The 20,462-nt window shown below is 37.5% G+C and overlaps 2 protein-coding genes across 8 annotated transcripts in view; one reads left to right on the top strand and one right to left on the bottom strand.

The window, feature by feature from the left end:
- Pus10 (pseudouridine synthase 10) overlaps positions 1-5,025 on the top strand; it is an 83,215-nt gene extending 78,190 nt beyond the window's left edge. For all 3 annotated transcript variants that reach the window (XM_063229466.1, XM_063229465.1, XM_063229464.1), the window contains exons 16-18: positions 525-667; positions 2,658-2,757; positions 3,882-5,025. In XM_063229466.1, coding sequence (XP_063085536.1) covers positions 525-667; positions 2,658-2,757; positions 3,882-3,920 — 282 coding nt within the window. In that variant the 3' untranslated portion in view covers positions 3,921-5,025. The remainder of the gene's footprint in view (positions 1-524; positions 668-2,657; positions 2,758-3,881) is intronic.
- A 4,746-nt stretch (positions 5,026-9,771) lies between these two features.
- Rel (REL proto-oncogene, NF-kB subunit) overlaps positions 9,772-20,462 on the bottom strand; it is a 36,780-nt gene continuing 26,089 nt past the window's right edge. For 3 of the 5 annotated variants that reach the window (XM_013150068.3, XM_063229459.1, XM_063229463.1), the window contains one exon: positions 9,772-19,230. In XM_013150068.3, the coding sequence (XP_013005522.1) occupies positions 18,449-19,230 (782 nt within the window). In that variant the 3' untranslated portion in view covers positions 9,772-18,448. The remainder of the gene's footprint in view (positions 19,231-20,462) is intronic. The other 2 variants (XM_063229461.1, XM_063229460.1) reach the window with 1 other exon arrangement.

Below are 20,462 nucleotides of genomic sequence, written 5' to 3'. Positions count from 1 at the left end.
TGTTATACTAACCAATAGTGTAGCTTTTCCAGATAAATCCTTTTCTCTAACCACCACCACCCTGAAAATACATGGTTTTCCCCAAATGTGTACACTGCCTGTGTATCATCATCCGCTTTCTGCAACCAGCTATTTTTCACCCCAGCCTGACATCCAGTTAGAGGGTCACAGACAGACAGAGATGAGAGCCGGCCCTCCAGAAGCACCCTGTGAGGTGATGTGCCGATGGAACTCCAGGGTCCTATCAATTTGTTAAATATTTGAGCAGGCGAGCCCTTAAGGATCATTTACTTCCAAGCTCCCTCTTTCTGAGTGGTAGGGCCCAGAAAATGAGCAATTGTGAACTAGTTTATGAGTAGCCCTCCAAACTGAAGCTAAGGCAGAACAGTTTATTCGGGATTAGTTAGACCCTGTCATGACTGCAGGAGGTGGAGTTTGCCCGGGAAACATTGCAGTGAGCTCCTGGCGAGCAGAGCCGGACTTCCCTGGGAGGCGGGCCGTGACTGTGTCACATCCTCCTCCAGGACCTGAAGATTGACCAGAAAACACCTCTGCGCGTGCTTCACCGAAGGCCTCTGGCTGTGAGAACACGAGTCATCCACGCCATGGAGACGCACTTCGTGGATGAGCACCATTTTCGCCTGTGTCTGAAGACCCAAGCTGGCACGTATCCTTCCCACTGCACTGCAGTGATCTGACCAGAACTGCGCGCGCGGGCAGAGTTCATGCTGTTCTTGAAAACAGGTTCAGCTTGGTCTGGGAGATCGCAGGGCAAGGACTGTATCAGACAGGAACCCATTCTTTCTTTAAAATATCTTTTCCCATTAAATGTGTGGTTTTTGGCGGGGTGTGGTAGTGCACACCAGTAATCCCAGTATGCAAGAGGCTGAGGCCGAGGATTGCTGTAAATTCACTACTAGTTGGGGCTACATAATGAGTTCAAAACCAACCTAAACTTCATAGTGAAAAAAGTAAATAAAAAAGTAAATTTGTGTTTTTCAAAATGACTTTTAAACTATGAGGGAGCAGTCAGTTCAGTGTCAATTTTAAAGTTATTTACATTTCAGTTAGATTCTTACACATTATTTAGCACATGATAAATATTTAGAAAATGCCGGAGATTTAGCTCAGCAGCACAAGTGCCTGCCTGGCAAGCACAAGATCCTAAGTTCGATTCTTGGTACCAAGAAAACAAAAATAAAAACACCTCAGGAAATACTTTTGATTAATTTGCTGTCTTCAAACATATTATAAGTTACATATTCATTCATGAACATATTTAGGTCCTTTTAGCATTTCAAGCATTTGCCCCAGATTAAACACAGTTATAGAAAGGAATTTCAATTTAAAATACATAAATATATATATGTATTTTTGAGACAGCTTCTTTCTATGTTGTCTGGAATGACTGTGAACTCCTGGATCCTAGTGATCTTCCTGACTCAGCCTCCCAGGTGCTGGGACCACAGATCATGCCACCATAGCTAGTGCTACTTTGCATACTGCTATTCTTTCTTTATGTGCCTTGTGAAGAAACAAAAACAAAACAAGGCACTTCAGATTGTATATCATTTATTGAAGTCACATAAACTTGTTTGGCACTAGTACTACCGTTTGTACCGTTTTCAAAGAATACAAAGAGACCTGTGTAATAGTGTTATACACAGAAAAAGGTTGCTGTGTGGAGTTTAAATGTCCAGAGCCCCAAGTTGACTGGTGTGGCTTTATCCCAGAACTGAGTCTGACTGAAATGTATCAGGGAGGTCCTGGAGTCTTCACCTTAGTTATTATGCTTGAATCAAAACCCTTCTTGAAGGTAGAGTGAATACACTGAGAAGGTGGGACTGTCATAGCAGCATGTAGAGTCCTGCCTTCAGTTATCTAATTTGATCTTTCCTATTCAGAGTCTATTAAATATTTTATACTAAATGCTGGCTTTTAACGCAGTGTAGTACTAGGTTTTTCCTGAATGTTAACAAAAGGATGTATCTTTCAGGGAAATACTTTCATGGCTACAAAATAGTCCCATGTATGGAAAGTTAATGAAATCTATAACCAACAACTCCAGAGTTAGTCAGTATCTTCAAAATTTAAAGAGCTCTGAAAGAAACAAAGTCACTCCTTAAACAAACAAACAAACAAAAAACTCAGGCGTGGCATGGTCGTGCATACCTGTAATCCTAGCATTTGGGAGCTGGGACAGGAGGATTTCTGTGAGTTCAAGGCCAGCCTGAATTACAGAGTGAAACCTTGTCAGAAGACAGACGGACAGGCAGACAGACAGAGAAAAAAGCGAACAACATTGGGTAAGCTTGATGTAAACACAAATTTATACAGTGGTACCTTTGTTCACAAACTTAATTCTTTCCAAATTGCTCACTTGTAGCCAGAATCCTGGAACAAACTCTGGGACCAGAATCACGGAAAGAATTAAGTTCATGACCTGAGACACCGCTCAGCTGGCTCTGCCGGGCTGGTAGGAACCAGTTTGTCACAAGTCATTTTCTCGGACATACATCTCAAGTCAGAATTCAGAAATAACCTCTCCTTTTTATCATTTCTGCTTTTTTTTTATGATTTCCTTTTTACCTGTCAAAGCTCAGTGATCAGTATTGCATGGGTACCCTTTCCCCCTTTATTCCTTAAACAGACTCCAGCTACATTAAAGAGTTTGTACATGGAGACTTCGGGAGAACCAAGCCAAACATTGGCTCTCTGATGAATGTGACTGCAGACATTCTTGAGCTCGATGTGGAGGTAAATCATTTTACTGTGGAATGCACATTTGCAAATTGAATTCAGTCACAGTTATGCCCTTTGGCATTATACCAAATAGCACCACCCACCTTTACAGGTACATATTCAAAAATGGTTAAAATCTCAGAGTAGCATTGTATGACAGACAGGGAGCATCGTCTGAATATTGGTTTTTAATATGTACAAGATCTCATTTATAGGGGGTGGGGATTTAGCTCAGCGGCATAAGCGCCTGCCTTGCAAGCAGACAGTCGTGAGTTTGATCCCCAGTACCGATAAAAAAGAAAAAGGCAAAAAAAAAAAAAAAGTAAATAAAGATCTCATTTATGGTTCCTGTGAATATATAGAGCTACTTTACTAGCTGTGCTTTACATGCGACATCAGGTTAAACTCTTAAAGCAAACAAGGAAATAAAATTGTGAGTTCCTTCACATGTACTTTGAGATGCTAGGGGGCTCGTCTCCAGATCTGCTTGGAAACATATTTCAGGACAAGGGTAGAAAATGGAATGAGCTAATGGTATTGATAAAAGTGTTGCTCTGAGCTCCCTAGTATGTGGTTCAAAGGGGACCTAGTATGTGGATTTATAAGGGACTCATATATCATGATAGTGTCTTGGTGTGAGTCTGTATGCTCCGTGGTGTTTGCACAATGGTGAAATTACCTAGCGATGCCTTCCTAAGATTGTGTCTCAGCTGGTAAGTGACATCTGATTATGTTAAATGTAAGGTGCTGCTATGAAAATGATCAGAAGAATAAAAGTTGCTGAAACTTCTAAGGGAAAACTGGTATAGCTGCCTGAATCTGAATGTTTGCTATTTTACCCATAAATAAAATTTTCAAAATCTAAGTTCACTTATGCTGAGTCAAAGGTACAATTAAGCAGATTACTCAATAATGGTCACCCAACATTGCTGCCCAGTTAACTCAAAGATAGACTTGGGGCCCAAGAATACCTAGAATGGACTTTAAATTTTTATTAAATTTTATTAAATTTTTATTAAATTGTGTTAATCAATAGCTCTTTTTTCAAATGTAATGTCTTCTGATGCATTGGAAATGATTATTAGCAGATGCTTACCAGAATAGTAGTTTGTTTGAATGACTTGTGTTCTCCTTTCCAGTCTGTCGATGTTGACTGGCCCCCTGCTCTGGATGAGTAGCCCTGGACTCGGGATGCAGTGGGTTTTCCTAGCATGCTGTGGACATCGTGCCCCACACCTGTCTAACAGCTCTTTTCTACCATAGCGGTGTCTTGAAAACCATCTGGATCATGTTGATCTCTTTTTAAACTTTGTTGTAAGATCTCAGGACCTATCTGTATGTATGTGTGCATTCCAAAGGTGTCTGTGACTTTCCTCATTCCCACTTTCCCTCCACAAACAACCACTATGAATAACAAAACCATCCTCCTCCTTAATTTTTTTATAGAGAGGTACACAAACATGAAACTTTTTTGTTAAGTTTCAGCATGATTTCACAGGAGACATACTACCTTTAAATTCATATGCCAAATTTTAAAAATTATTTGAATAAAAGTTATAACTGTAATATTCTGAATATCCTATCAGAGCTTAACAATATCAAATGCAAATCTGACCTCAATATTTTCCCTGGTAAGTATCAAGTAAACTATTACCAGTGAAAGTACTTGGGGCTGTTATTTATCATAAATCATAATGACTTCAAGTTACTATTTTTGATAGTCTAAAATTACCAGTACATGTATCTTATGGTGGGAAACTTTAGAAATGCATATTATGGTAAGAGACTTACATAAATATTTTAAATAAGGAAATACAAGTGCCTTCAACAGGTTAAGAATCTGAAACAGATCAGGCATGGTGGCATACGTCTGTAATCCCAGTGCTTGGGAGGCTGAGGCAGGAAGATTGCCAGCCTGGGCTACATAGTGAGTTCAAAGGTAGTCTGAAGTATATAGAGAGACCCTGTCTGAAAAAAATTCATATTTAAATATAATTTCCATCACATGATTCAACTATATGAGCTTTTTTAAGGACACATATGACTTTGTATTACATTTCTCAGTCTCATCTCTATATTAAACATAGTTCACTGATACAAAGAGTCACTGTAGAGAGCAGGAAAAATGATTTCCACTGACATGAAAAAAAATCCTACTACCTTGACACTGTGTTTATCAGATGTGAATAATAATAATAATCAATTTTTTTTTTTTTGCTATTTTCAATGCCAGAAAATGAGAAAGAGGTAACAAATAAATTTCAGTAAAAACATAAGAACTTCTGTGTGGATGTTTCTCAGTTTCTGGGAAAATTCTGCTACAAAAAAAGATTTAAGTAATTTAGGGTAAGTCCAGGCTGAATGCCACGGATCTGCAATATGGAAGAATCAGGAAGCTCCTCAGCAAAGTTAGTTAGAAAACTTTTTTTTTTTTGAGACAGGGTCTCACTATGCAGGTCAGGCTGCCTTGAGCTCACTTTGTAGCCCAGGCTGGTCTCGAACTTGCAACGATCTTCCTGCCTCAGCCTCCCCAGGACTGGATTACAGGTGTGTGCTACCGTGCCTGGCTTCTTTTTTTTATTATGAAAAGTATCATTCTGAAATAATTCCAGCCATGCCTGGTGATACACACCTGTGATCCGAGCACTTAGGAGGCTGAGGGAGAAGGAGCCCTGCAAGTGTGAGACCAGCTGGGCTATGAAGACTACAAGGTAGCCTGAACTGCAGAGTGAAACCCTGTCTCAGAAAGATGAAAACAAAGCAAAATACAAGTAATTCCAAATTTACAAGAAAGTGGCGAGGAAAGTACAAAAGACTTCTTCCCTGAACCACAGAACCATCATCTCAAATCACACACATCAGTGTGTGATTCCTGGACGTCCTTCTATGTAACCACAATGAGCATAATTAGGAAGCTGACACGATGCATTACCATTGCCTGCGGGACCATTCGGGGCGCCATTTGTCACAACAGTGTTCTTGACAGTCAGGTGATCACACTTTGTTTAGTGGTTATGTCTTTTCTGTCTCCACCAATCTGAAAATTAGTATTTCCTTAACATCTGTTACTTTACCATTTTTAAAGGTTTCAAGCCAGTTATTGTGGGGTTACTTCCTCATTTTCAGTTTGCTTGATGTCTGTTATTAAATTTACATTGTACCTTTTGGGGAAGAATACCACAGAATAGATTTTATGTCCTTGCATCTTAGTCATATAATGCTAATTTGTTCAGTTGGGCTTTAATCACTTGATTAAGGTATTATTTACTAAACTGCTTCACTTTGTAGTTACCCTTTTTTCTTTATAATTAATGTATCTGGAAGAGATATCCAAATTTTCACTCATTTTAAATAGATGCCACTCACTTATAGCATCTATTTAGGATTTTTCCACCAGAATTTATTTTTACCATAATGATCGCCAAATATTTTTGAAAATTCCATCTTTTTTTTTTTTTTGGTAACAGGGATTGAGCTCAAGACCTCGCAGGCAGACGCGTATGCCGCTGAGCTAAATCTCTGGCCAAAATTCCATTATTTTTAAACATTTGTTGGTGGGCATTCCACTGAAAAGTGAGACTTTATCTCATTTATTTATATTACTGTGGGCTTGTGGTTTCCTTTCGGGGGTTTAAACCTAGAACCTCATACATACTAAGCAGGCATTGTACCACTGAGCTACCTCCTTAGCTCACTGCTTCTAATTTATTTAGTGGGTTATGATTTGTTATTATTTATTTGGATTTCTGAGTACTGATTAGGTGATGAGTAGCCTTTCAACCTGTAGCCCATTGCTGTTATGCTACTGTCATTCCAAGCCCCCTCACAAAAAAGCACCAGGGACGCACTGTGAATATGCACACATGTGTGCACACATACATACAGATGTACACTCAGTCTGCATCTCCATGTGTGGAAAGTATGAGCTAATGGCTGTACTTCCCATGTCACCTTCCTCTGGCTTTCTGCCTTCCAATCTTCCTAATCCTGTTCTCTGACAGTACAATCTGGCTCCCATTAGCCTATATAACAAAATCCTGTGTCAGCTCCTCTTACACGTACTCAGGCTCCTACTGCTACCTCATTGCTGCAGATCCCCGAGACCCTCAGGGCCCATTACCTCCAGGTGTCCTCCTCAGGCTCCACTCTGTAACCCCACAGTGGCCACCAGCACTGCTGTGCTTTGCACAGAAATAAAGAGCTTTGGTTTTCAATTACTCAGGAAGGAAGGGAGAAAGACAAGAAATAAGTCAGAAAGGAAAAAAATAAAATTTTATAAACAGAAATACCAAAAACGTGAGATTATTATGAACAGTTATATGCCAATAAAGCAGATAACTAGAAGAAATGTATATACTCCATGATACATAATAACCTACCAAGATTAAATAATGAAAAAATTGCATGGACGAACAATAAATAAAGAAATTTAAAGAATAATAAAAAGCCTTGCATCAAAGAAAAGCCCAGGACCTAGAAGCATCACTGCTGAATGATACCCAACACTTAAATGAATTAATAACCAATGTTTCTCAAAGTCTTCCAAAGAAATTAAAGAGCGAATACTTCCATACTCCTCTGACAAGGGCAGCATCACCCTAACACAAAAGCTAGACAGGGACACTACAAAAACAACTAAACAAAAACTCTGGGTCAGTATCTCTTCTCAACAAAATGCTAACAACCAAAGTTAATGGCACGTTAAAAAGATTATTCATCGTAACCCAGTAGAGGATTTAGCCCAACAATGCAAGGGTGGTTCACCACCAGAAATCTATAAAGATGATTCACCACATAAAGAATGAAGGGCCAAAAACCACATGAACATCTTGATACAGGAAAAGCATCTTACAAAATTGACCATCCTTTCATGGCCAAAAACAAACTCAAATTAGGTATGGAAGGAATGTAACAACCTAATAAAGACCATAGCAAATCTAACCCATAGCTAGTATCATGCATACTCAATGAGTAAAACAGCTTTTCATTTACTGTCAGGAACAAGAAAGAATGCCTACTTTTATACTTCTACTCAAACTAGTATCGAAGTCCTACCTAGAGCAACTGTCTAGGCATTTAGATTGGAAAGAAGTTAGACTGTCCCTGTTTATAGACATGAGTTATATCTAGAAAAGCCTAAAGAACCTATTTAAAAACCTTGTTAGAACTAATAAATGAATTCAGTAAAGTGGCAGGATGCAAAAAAAAATTTTTTTGTACTAAGAATCAAACTCATGACCTCATGCCTACCAGGTAGACACTTCAGCCACTAAGCTAAGTCCCCATCCCAGGATATGAAATTAACACACTGAAGAAATAATGGGGTATTATTTTGTATTCATAAATTGAAGAATTATTAAAATGTCCATGCTACCAAAAGCAGTCAGATTCAGTAAAATCCTTTTCAAAATTCCAAGTACATATTTAGCAGAAAACAAAGGCTACAGTTTAGACACTAGATAGAACGATCTTGAGCAAAAAGAATAAAATTAAGAGACATTATAGTATCTGATTTCAAAATATACTATGAGGTTGTAATAGTCAAAATAGTATGGTACTTACATAGGAACAAACACAGGCCAAAGAAACAGAGTAAAACCCAGATATAAGTCTATGCATTTACAGCCAGTTGATTTTTTTTTTTGTACTAGGGATTGAACTCATGACTGTGTGCTTGCAAGGCAGGTGCTTATGACAGTGAGCTAATTCCCCAGCCCTAGCCAGTTGATTTTTGACGAAAATCAAATCTGTATTCTGAGAATACAAAAACACTCTCTTCATTAAATAGTGTGCAGAAAAATGGGTATATAGGTAGAATAATGAAATTAGATCTTTATTTCATACTCATATACAAAAATCAACTCAAAATGACTTAAATTTAAGACCTGGGACTGTAAAACTAGACCAAAGCAGGAAAAGTACGATGGCGTTGATTTGGGCAAAATGTTTTTTTTATATTACAGCCAAAGCACAGAAGAAAAAAAATTCAGCCAAAAAGTTTTTCTAGAGCAAAGAAAAGAGATAACCTACAAATGGGAGAAAATATTTTGCAAGCCATACATATGATAGGGGACTAATATCCAAAATACAGTAGGAACTCAATAGCAAGGAAACAAAAGATCTAATTAAAAAATGGACAAAGGATACAGGCATTTTTTAAAAGCACAAATGACCAACAAGTTTGTGAAAAAATACTCAACATCACTAAGCATCAAGGAAATGCACATTAAAATCACAAAATATCATCCTGTACCTGTTACAGTGGCTATCCTCAAAAAGAGGTGTTGGCAAGGATGTTATATAAAGGGAAGCTTCCTACACTATTGGTGAGAATATAAATTAGTACAGCCATTATGATAGTACAGCCATGGAGTTCCCTCAAAAATTTAAAAATCAAGCCTGATATAGTGCACACCCGGTACCCCAGCTGTCTGGGAAGCATAAGCAGGAGGACTGTGAATTTGAGCCTGGCCTTGGCAACTCAGTGATTTACTAGACTCTTATGTCACAAAAATATAAAGGGTTGAAGTGTAGCTCAGTACAAAGGGTTCGGTCCCCAGTGCTGAGAACTACCACATGATCCAGCAATCCCATTACTGGGTATATATCCCAAGGAAATTAAATTAGTAACTGAAGCATGTGCACTGCCATATTCATTATAGTACTGTCAGTAGCCAAGAGAAGGAATCAACCTAAGTGTTTATCAGTGGACAAACGGATAAAGAAAATGTGGTACACATATATAAATGGAGTAGTATTCAGCCACAAAGAGGGAAACTGTCTTGTATAACAACATGGATGAACCTAGAGAACATTAAATGAATAGCTCAGGCACAGAAAGACAAGTACCGCATATTCTCACTGACGCTTAGAATCTGAAGTTGCAATCAGAAATAGTGGGATGGTGGCCATCTGAGGTGTATGGGAACAGTGATTAGCAGAGGTGGGGAAATGTTGCTCAAAGGACACAAATTTCATGTCACTTATATACATGTATGTCACACACATATAATTTCATGCCACACATAATTATGTCACATGTTTATTATACATATAATTACATAATATACATATCATTCTGTATAATTATGTATATATATAAAATATAATTTCATATCACGTGTATGCTATATAATGTCATGTATATGCTATATAATTTCAAGTCACAAAATATATGTATTTATTTTAAGTGAAAGAAGGAACTTGATTGCAACCCCTCCCTTCTCCTTCTCCATCCTTTTCTCCTCCTCTCCCACTGTGTGGGCACAGACGCCAGCCATCTGCAAGTTCTGAAGACAGCCCTCACCCATTCACACCAGTACCCTGGGATTTACACGTCCAGGACTCTGAAAATATGTTTAAGTTGTTTAGAAAGAAAGAGACAGGAAAGAGAAAATCTTTCAAAAGGGTATTTCAATACTCTGAAAATACTCATTTCCAAGAGTCATGATGCAAGAATATCCAGCAATAGCATTGCATAAACATGTCTAATGTCTTAGAAACCAAAACTACCTTTTGTTTTAAGAAAAATACAACAAATATTAAGAAAATCAAGTTAATATTTTAAGTCAAATTGTAACAAAATATAGCGTGTTTTAAAATTTTTTACATTACCAAGAAAAAATTGTATATAAAGATATTACAAAGGTAATAAAACATTCTGTACAATAAAAGGCATTTAAACATCTTAAGAACTATTGCATATTGATACACTTAACTGTAAATAATTTAACAATGTTTGAGAACTTTTAAAAATCAATTCATTACCTCCAAATTCCAGTTATTAGGAAGCATAATAGGCATATTAGGAAGCAAAAAATAAGACTTTCTATTCGATCAGAATCTGTATTTGTTGCAGCCAACAGTATTTTTATTTTTTTTCCAATCCTGGAGACTGAACAAGCCCTGTGCACTAAGCCACAACTGTGCCCTCTTTATTTATTTTTATTTTGAGACAGACTTTTGCTAAGTTGCTATTTTCTTCCCTCAGCTTACCAGAGTGCTGGGTCTACCGGTATACAGCATAACAATCAAACTAAATGGAGTGGTTACTTTAGAAAAAAATACAGTTCTATTTTGTTTGTTAAAAGAGAATTTGTGTAGTTTTTAGCAAGCATGAAAACATTTACAGATATTATTATTTCTGAGATTTGATCTTTTACAGTGTTAAGCATGTGCTTTAAATTCTATAGTAGTTAAAATACTCATCTGAGTGAGTCTGAAAAGACACAAGCAAACCATAATTTGTATCTGATTACCAATTCCTGGCTTATAGGGATAAGTAGCATGAAATGTTCTATACATGTGATAGGAAAAAATGATTGCCTCCTTTCATATCCAACCTCAGAAAAAAATTCAGAAACCTTTCAGTAGAAACTTCATTTGAATCAAAGTTCTCCCAATTCATAATCAACTCTGGCAAAAGATTAAGTCACAGAACTTCAAAAACAAATTCAGTAATTGGCATTATCTTCAATAGGAAATCAGTCTGCAAAGAATAAGGCCAAGAGAAGGTTCTCCAGATCTAGGCAACAGCTGGTCACTCGAAAGAGAAACTCACTTCAGGGCTCTCACTACGAAGCACTCAATGCCCAGCGGTCTTCCTCTACTAGGTCCTACATATCCAGGCGTGTTTGATTCAGCGATCAGAGTGAAGTGGCACCAACAGATGTTGGTGTATTAGTTATATTGAAAACTATGCAATTTACAGTGTTTCTTCTTAGACATGATTGAGTACAAAACATATTATGAGGTAGGACGGGTGGATATTATCCAACTAAAAATAGTTCCCATTCTTTGTTTCTCCAATGCTGTTTCACAGCATGTGATAATCTTTCAATAAATCAATTTATGATAAAAAATTATATGATGTTATAGACAACCTAGATTAGCAATTCTAAGCCTCTTTCAACATAAACAACATAGTTTTCCTGAAGGAGTATGTTAAAAATAAAACAATTCCTCCACATAAATATGAGGAAACAGGCTCAGTTACCAATTTAAAAGGCCATTGTCAGAAAACAGGTTCTGATGATAGAAATCAGAACAGTGATTTAGAGGTGCAGATTGGGCAATGGTCAGAGAGAGATGTATAGGATATTATTACATGCATGCCTACATACATAAAAATTCTTCAAGCTCTACACTTACAATTGGTCTACTTTATGCCTGTGAAATCCCTCAAAAGAGACTTTGAGAACAAGAGTTTAATCTCATTCATTTGTATCACTTCCTGCTTTGCACATTAGACATTAAAAAATAAGCTATCTGACTTACACAAATACTAGAGCATCCGCACAGGGATAAGGGATCAAGGAAGTGCATGAGGGACACGAGATTAGACCGCTACATGTAAGGAAGAGAGCTCTAGCGAGGTCACAGACCTCAAATAATCCTTTCATCTACATTTTAAACCTAAAGCATATGGCCCTACTGTTCAACAGAGCTACTTTTAATCTTAATGGGCTGCGCTGCGGGACGGTTTTTAAAAGGAAAATGAGGGTAGCAAGTGGAGAAGTGTATTTCCTAAGACACAGAATCTTGGCATCGCAGCTTTTCCCGCAAGATCAAGTACCTTTTCTTTTAGAAGTCATATCCTTATGTGTAAACATCATATTGTCAGTGTGAGAAGCTGAAAGAGTAAATAAGATCTAAAATGTACCACAGATATGTGAAAGGGGAGGAAACTGCTCCAAAAGAAAGAGAAACTGGGATGGGGAAAGGAGAAAAGGAAGGGGAAGCAAATGTAAGGCGATAGACTACTGATTTCTCTTAGTTCATTGAAAAGGCAGGTTTGTGCTAATATTGTTTGGATATTAGATGCCTATACCTTGTATTCTAAGTAATTTAAAGGAGACTATGTAATGTATTAACCATTGTTACTCTATTATCTTTTGAAATTTTATTTTCTCTTTAAAATTAAAAAAAAATAACAAAACCAAAAACCAAAACACCATGTCCTTGCCCACAAAGCTGTCATCACTCCTGTGTGCCCATGTCACCCTTCCTCTTCTAATAGTAGGTGCCCGGCTGTGCCGAGTCCTGAAGTCCCAGAGATGATTGAGACAATACTTAATGGGTACATGCACAACTGTACCTCAACTAGGAGTACACGACTAAGCCTCTTGGAAAAGTCTGGTCTTTTTTTTGTTTTCTGAAGCAGGGTCCCCCTGTGTTGTCCAGGCAGGCCTTAAATTGACTATGTAGTCCAGCATGGCCTCAGACTTGGAGTAATCCTCCTACCTCAGCCTCCTGAGTGCTGGGATTACAGGTGTGCACCACCTCGCCTGTTAGAAGCCTGGCTTTAAATAGTGTTATACACGCATGGACTCCTGCTATCCATTTGGTAGCCGGTAGCATATGTGGCTGTAATTAAAACTATTTTTTTCATAAACTACAGATATTTCAAATGCTCTGTAGTCACTTGGCTTAGATCACCATGAATTAGCAAAAGTAAACAACAATTTTATCATTCAAAAAGTTACTGAGCTGGCCTAAATAGCTTCCAAAAACAGAACATTTACCTCGGATGGAAGCTTCAGGAGGCAATCCTGTGTACCACTGTGTCCCTGGTACTCAGAACTAAGCCTAGCATCCAGCACACATTCAATCAGTCTTGTTGGATAAATTGTTAAATGAAGTTGAAAATGAAAGAATGAGTGTTCTAGCTCCAGAAAAGCACATACAAAGCAACATGTTAAGATGCAGAGGTCTGACATAAAATGTTATTTTCCAAGGGAAATTATAATAGGGAGGTATAAGAAGAATTTGTTTTTAAATAAATTTTTTATTACTATATGTTTGCAATCCAAAATACTTCCGCCATAGAAAGGCGGTGCAGGTAAGTGTCCGTTCTCACTCTTTGTGCCCCTTCCATGCTTGCTCCCTCACCTCCCTGGGCTTAGGGTCTGTCTTGTGTGTGTGCGTATATGGGGTGGGGAAGCGGAGGGAGAGACTGGGGAATTGAACCGGGACCTTCGTATTGCACTACATCCCCCATCTGTTTATTACTTACCAAACAGGGTCTTGTCAAGTCACTACATTGCCCAAGTCTGAATTTACAATCCTCCTGCTTCAGCCTTCCAGGGTGCCTGAGTTATAGGAATGGGCCACCACAACTAGCTTGGGGAAGGAGGTATTTTTAAATGGAACATAGAAGATCCTGCTTGGGGGAAATAAAGGCTTTTAGTAAGAAAGCAGCAGGAATGAAGAAAGGACAGATACCCACGATTTTTAGGAGGCGGATTTAAAAGGACTATACATGAGTGCAAAGAAGATAAAAGAATAAAATATGATTTTGTTTGTAATTCCTTTTTGTTTTTGGTACCAGGAATGAAACTTAGGACCTCACACTTGCCAGGCAGGCGCAGTGTCGCTGAGCTACACTGCTGGTCCACTAAAATACGATTTTGAGATGTCTATTAAATATCTCGGTGGTAAATGATAATGTCATTAACGAAAGAATAAATGATAAAGCAAAGTAAAGAATGCAACAGGAAAAGCCAATCTCTGTGGGTATACAGACAGCATGAGAGAAGGCTGAAGCTGTGGACACTGCTGAGATTGCATGGGAGAAAATACAGGCACCACTCCCTACACTGAATGTTTTCATTATGTATATCTAAAATGTACCAATAAAATAAAACATTTAACGAAAGAAAGAAAAAAGCACCAACTGAAGGCTGTGTGGGGTTCTAGAGGGCTCAGAGAGGCACCTTATTCAGGAACGCTGGAGAGATGAACAGGCAGAAAGTTGTGCGCAGGACACAGGAACAGTAGATACAAGACAGATTTGATGTGTGTGTCTGTGTCTGCTCACAGATCCAAGTATCATAAGAAAGAAGCAGGAGCTGATGCAGTGATCAGCAGCTGATGAAAAGCCGAGAGGGGAGGAAATCAAGGTTGCAGCCCTTTAGAAGTCAGGATGGGAAGGGAAGCAGTGCAAGAGTGGTACAATTTTTTGTTACTGTTTGGTTTTTGTTTTGTTGTTGATCTTTTCTTTTTCAGGCTGGAGAAGAGGCCAGCCTGGGCTCAAAGTGAATTCAGAGAAAAACAGGATGGGAAATCAAGCAGGGCTCTATTATACCATGGAGTTTAGAAAGGAAGGACATCATGTCCTCAAAACTAAGATGAAAGTAAAGGGAGAAATACCCAGCCAAACTCACTTTCGAAAATAAACTCTATGTTCAATAAATAGCACCTGAAAATTAAGAATCTGTTGGAAATACTATAAATACAAGACATAGCAGGCTCTTAATTCATCTGGCGGAGTAAAAAAACACAAAACAAGTCAATGCTGACTTAAAAATCCACTGAGCTACTCTAATAGCTTTAAACTGATCAGTGCTAATTCATATAAAAATTTTTTTTGTCTTTTTGAGACAAGGTTACGCTATGCATATCAGGCTGGCCTTGAATTCAGTGATCCTCCTGCCTCAGCCTCCTGAGTGCAAAGATTATAGGCATTGCCAACACACCTGGTTTCATGTGAAGTTCTAAGATTATGTATTTTTAAAGTAACATGCCCCCTACCAATCACTATCTGGAGATATCCTGAGTTCATATTCTAAACAGGAAAGAAATTTACCCTGGTTTTTTTTCCTTCCCTGGTAAATTCTACTAAAACTACATTAATGTACTTGTGACTTTTCAATTTTATATGACAACTGTTTATTTGTGAAATCATAATTTGAAAAGTATCCTAATAGTGGATTTTAATATTTTTCTTTTGTTTTCTGGACTACCCTAACCTCAAAACCCTAACCTTTTCTTGTTCTCTTTCCTATTTCCTATTATCATTCAACTGGAAATTTACACGTACCCTATTTTTACTGAGTAATATGTTTAAATTAATGATTTGGGTGGGTTCTGTATAAGTAAAATGACTCATTGGTCAGGAATTTGTTTCCAGTCAAGAATACGTTTAACATCTATGTTAGGCTATTAGTTTGAGTGGGCCCTACATAAGTGAAATGATACACTATTTCTAGCTAAGGACATGTTCATATTTCTAGTTGAGGAAATGAATGTCCAATATCTAGAGTAAATTCTAGTTGTAAGATAAATTAGATCTTTAATATGTTACTTACTTAGCATCATCATCCATTCACAATTAAACTACTGCTTAAATTCTATTATCATCTTCCCAGTTACCTTGCTTTCAAACAATCTGGACTACCATTATTAGTACTAGACTTGAATTTATATGATTCTATCAAAAATCTAATGTCAAACAAAATATCAAAACCTTAAGTATCTAATAAAGCTATTCTTTCAAAAAACAGAGTTCTGCTGGTGATACTGTACATGTTTAATATTTACTGTTCTACTGGTAGAAATTTGAATGTTTGGTAAATATTTATGGAGGGCTTAACATGAGACAGTCACTGTTCTACAAACCGGAGATCTGATAATAAGTGAGACACAAGCATTTCTGCGCTCATGGAGCTTGTATTTCAGTAAAGGATACACATTAATAAATAAATTCCCAGTCAGATCAGATCATGATAAGTGCTATATACATATGGGATGCAGGAAGAACAGGAAGGTGAAATTTGGTCAAGGTAGGCCTTGATAAGTGTGACAGTTAAGCTTGTCAACTTGACTGGCTTGGGAGTCACGGATGAGATTTCTAATGTGTGGGGAGATGAGGGAAACCTGACTCTGAAGACTGTATTTGGTCCCTGGCTCCTTTGCCATTGGTATTTTTCCCTGGTGCTTTGCTTTCCAGTGGCCTGATTATGCCCATCTGCCATGATGTTCCCATCTTGGAGCCAGCTGATGAGCTGAATCTTCTGAAACCGTGAGCCAAGGAAACCTCTCTTCTTTTTTTTTTTTTTTTTTTTTAATTTTTTTGTCTTTTTCATTTTTATCGATACCAGGGATTGAACTTACAATCACACACTTGCAAGGCAGGCGCTTATGCCGCTGAGCTAAATCCCCAGCCCCCAAGAAAACCTCTCTTCTTAAAATTGTGGATGTCAGGTATTTTGCCCAGCAATAGGGAAGTGACTAATACAGAATATTAGTAATTCAGATATAAGGTTGTTGCTGTATTATATTCAGAAGCCTTTTGAATTGTGGATGAATTTGGAAAGATATGAGAGGAAAGATATGAGAATGTAAATTAAAGAAGCTAACAGGAATGTAGACAGTTAAGGCTGTGCTCATGAGGTTTCAGACAGGAACAAGAGACTCTTGGAAAACTAAACTAAAGGTCATACACATTATACTCTAGCAAAAAAAAAAGAAGAAAAAAGCCTACAGTTTGTTTACATCCTAAGGAGGCCGAGTTGGAGGATGGTAAACTTGTTTATCTGACGGGGAAATTTCAAGGCAGCCCAATGTTTAGACAGAAGTATTAACACTGCTGACTACTCATTGCTAGATCTGTAAGTGAAAACTAGAACCAAAAAGCAGAGCTGAAGTATCTGAAAAGCTTTGGTCTGAAAAGAACCATGCATAAAGTTGGGGCCACAGGAGGTACGGTTCCTGAGGAGATTAGCATAATTAAAAAGAAATCACAGACATTGAACTGGGACAAGAAATATGCCTTGAGGGTATGTCAGGAATTAGCAAGACCCTACCTATTCCAGGCTCAAGGGTATAAAAGTGGTAAACTTTTCCCCTAAATTAGATTCTTTCCATCAAGTTGCATATAGGAGATAAAAGAATCAAGGATGATGCCAAGATTTTTGGCCTGAGAAATTAGAAGTATGGCATTGCCATTTACTGAGTTGGAGAAGACTGAAGGAGAAGCAAGTTTGGGAGGAAAGACTAAGAACATAGGTTTGGATATACTCATTTGAGCTTTCATTAGATTTCTAGGTGTCAAACAGGCAGTTGTATGAGACCACAGGGAGTGAGAATACATAAGGAAAAAAACAGGTACAAAGCAGCTTCTTCCTCTTGAAAATATGGGTGCAAAGCTAAAATCATAAGCAACTTTAAAGATACAGATTTAAACAGTATAAAGTGGAGGAATCCTCCCATACCTTGAAAATTCACTTCAACTGCCTTCTGCACAACTTAATATTTTAAAAAAGTTTTGATTTACATATAAATCTAAGAAATTCCAAGAAGCCTCAGAAAACCCCGTAGGGGTCACAGGCCTCAAAAAAAAAAAAAAAAAAAAGGAACATTTTTCCAATGGCATAGCCATTATAAGTTTTTCCTTAAATTTGCATGAAAGCAAACATCAGTTAATTCATTTAACAATACAGTGTTATAAAAGAAATATAAAATTAGAAAGTATACTGCATGGTTTAATGATCTCCTTAGAATCTTTCCTGGGGAAATGCAGTACAATCCTGAAAACAGAATTCACACACACATACTATCAGGTCAGCCCTTTCAAAAGAAGAAAGAAAAAGAAAAAAGAACATTTTTCTTTCTTTTTTGGTTTTGTTCTGTGTTTTGTGTCTTGAACCCATAACCCTTTCCTCCCTCAGCCTCGAGTGCTAAGGTAAAAGGTGTGCACCACCATTTTTAGCCCGAATTTTCTTTTCATAACCCCTTCCAAGATTTGGTTTCTATATACATCCAATGCTTGTATTCTATATACATCTAAAGTTTTGTAATTCTCTGAGAAAAGAAATTTCAAAAACAACGACAGCTTTGTACTATATTTTTGGTTAGACAAATATGAGATGCTATGTCTGTATTGATACTAACAAAATGATCACAAACATTTTAAAAGATTTAAGTTCTACAAATTATACTTTAAAAAATCATATGTAAAAGATTCACTCAATGGCTCACTCTGCATATTACCAATACTTGAATACTGACTATTCTGAAAACTATGGTTGTTTGGATTAGTACCATTTGATGGTCCTGACTCATTTATAAGGCCATTGTCTGCACAACTAAAATCAGATCGCTGAAATGCATCTGACTGTGAAACAAAAACTGTAGCACTGGAACTGGTACCTGCTGACATAGTGGAAGAGGGCATCTGTTGGAGCTGTCTTAAGTCTCTTGGATTTAACACGGAATTACAGGAGGGGCTTTCAAGATTCATGCTCACAAGTCTGGAGTTATCTGTCTCCCCCATGCTGTCACTGCTGACTGTCATCATATTAGGCATCATGGTGGCATTAGAAATACCATATAAGTCAGCTGAAGACATGGAAGTGGTTTCCATCCTGCCTAGGTCATTAGTACTGTTATAAATGCAAGCATTAGAAGCATTTAAATCAGTCCCACTAGGCATGGCCAGGAAGGGTGAGATACTCTGTGAATTAGAGGGAAGTGTCCCTGTTGAAAAACTAGTCAGTGGATTTGCACTGACGGAACGCGAGGTGGACTGTGGCACTGGTGACCAGCCTGAAGTATGCGGCGATACCATCGAGGGCACGGCTGACGTGTGATGTGACAATCCACCCGAGATGGACACTGGTGAGTGATAGTAGGGTTCTGCTTGACCTGAAACCCCTGAAGGCCTGGGCATTTCTGGAATAACTGCTGCATGAGGAAACAAGTTTGATTCTGTGAGAAGAAAAATGTATTTTATAAATTTAAAATGAACAAAATTATGCAAAGCATTATTTCTAAATTAAAATTGCAAAAACACTAATAAAAATCTCCAAGAAACTGATGTACTACTGCAAATAAAATTTTAAAAACTGCATTAAAATTATCACAGGACTCTGTAATACATAACTATTTATAAATATATGTAAAATGATTTTTGTAAGTCATATGGAATTTTACTCCGGTTAAGTATGAAAATCTAGCTTTTGAGCCCTGTACACATATTTTTAGAAAGAGAAAGATAGTGGCTGGGGATTTAGCTCAGTGGCATAAGTGCCTGCCTTGCAAGCAGGCAGTTGTGAGTTCGATCCCTGGTACCGATAAAAACGAGAAAGACCAAAAAAAAAAAAAAAAAGAAAGAGAAAGATAAATATCAGAATTTCAATTCACAGGAATTAAACAGCCAAAATCATTTCACAGTCTTACTTTTTGGAGAAAATGGAAGGATGGGGGAAAAATTTATGAGGGATGAAGGAAAAAGACACATAACTTTAAAGATATCTAAAACCATGACTCAAAGATACAAAATCTCCAATCAGAAAATAAGGAAAAATTAATTCTGTATTAATTTGCATATTACACAAATGCTAAATATACTAAAGCAGGAAAAAATGCTGACTGAAGAATTTAACAGGCATGAAAAAAAGATTTTTAATTAACCCTTCATGGAATGACCTACACCAGGGTTTGGTAAATTTTTTTTCTCTAAAGGGCCAGACAGTTAAGTACATTAGACTCTGTAGGCTATATAGCTTCTGCTGGAACTAGCCAGCATGGTGGTGCAGGCTTATAATTCCAGTGCTTGGGAGGCTGAGACAGGAGGACTGCTGTCAATTTGAGGCCAGAATAAGGCTACATAGTGAGTTTAAGGACAGCCTACATTTCATAGACACTGTCTCAAAAAAAAAAAAACCCTAGAAAAAGCACTTGAATAATGTGTGAGGTTCACTGGGTTCAATTCTCAAAACTGTCAATAAAAAAAAAAAGAAGGGCATCTAGAAACACTACATAACCAGATGAAAATGGTTGTATTCCAATAAAACTTTATTTATAAAGATAAGTGACTGGGCAGATCTAATCAATACTTCCATCACACAATGCAATTAGTGAAATTACCACCATACAAGTAAAACATACTTTCTCCAACAGTAAATTCTCCAAACATGTTTTTGAACACAATGTCCAGA

The sequence above is a fragment of the Cavia porcellus genome, unplaced genomic scaffold (genome assembly GCF_034190915.1).
Source record: "Cavia porcellus strain 051 isolate PalLab524CR breed Dunkin Hartley unplaced genomic scaffold, mCavPor4.1 scaffold_18, whole genome shotgun sequence".
Lineage (NCBI taxonomy): Eukaryota > Metazoa > Chordata > Mammalia > Rodentia > Caviidae > Cavia > Cavia porcellus.
This window is presented reverse-complemented; position numbering and strand designations above follow the sequence as displayed.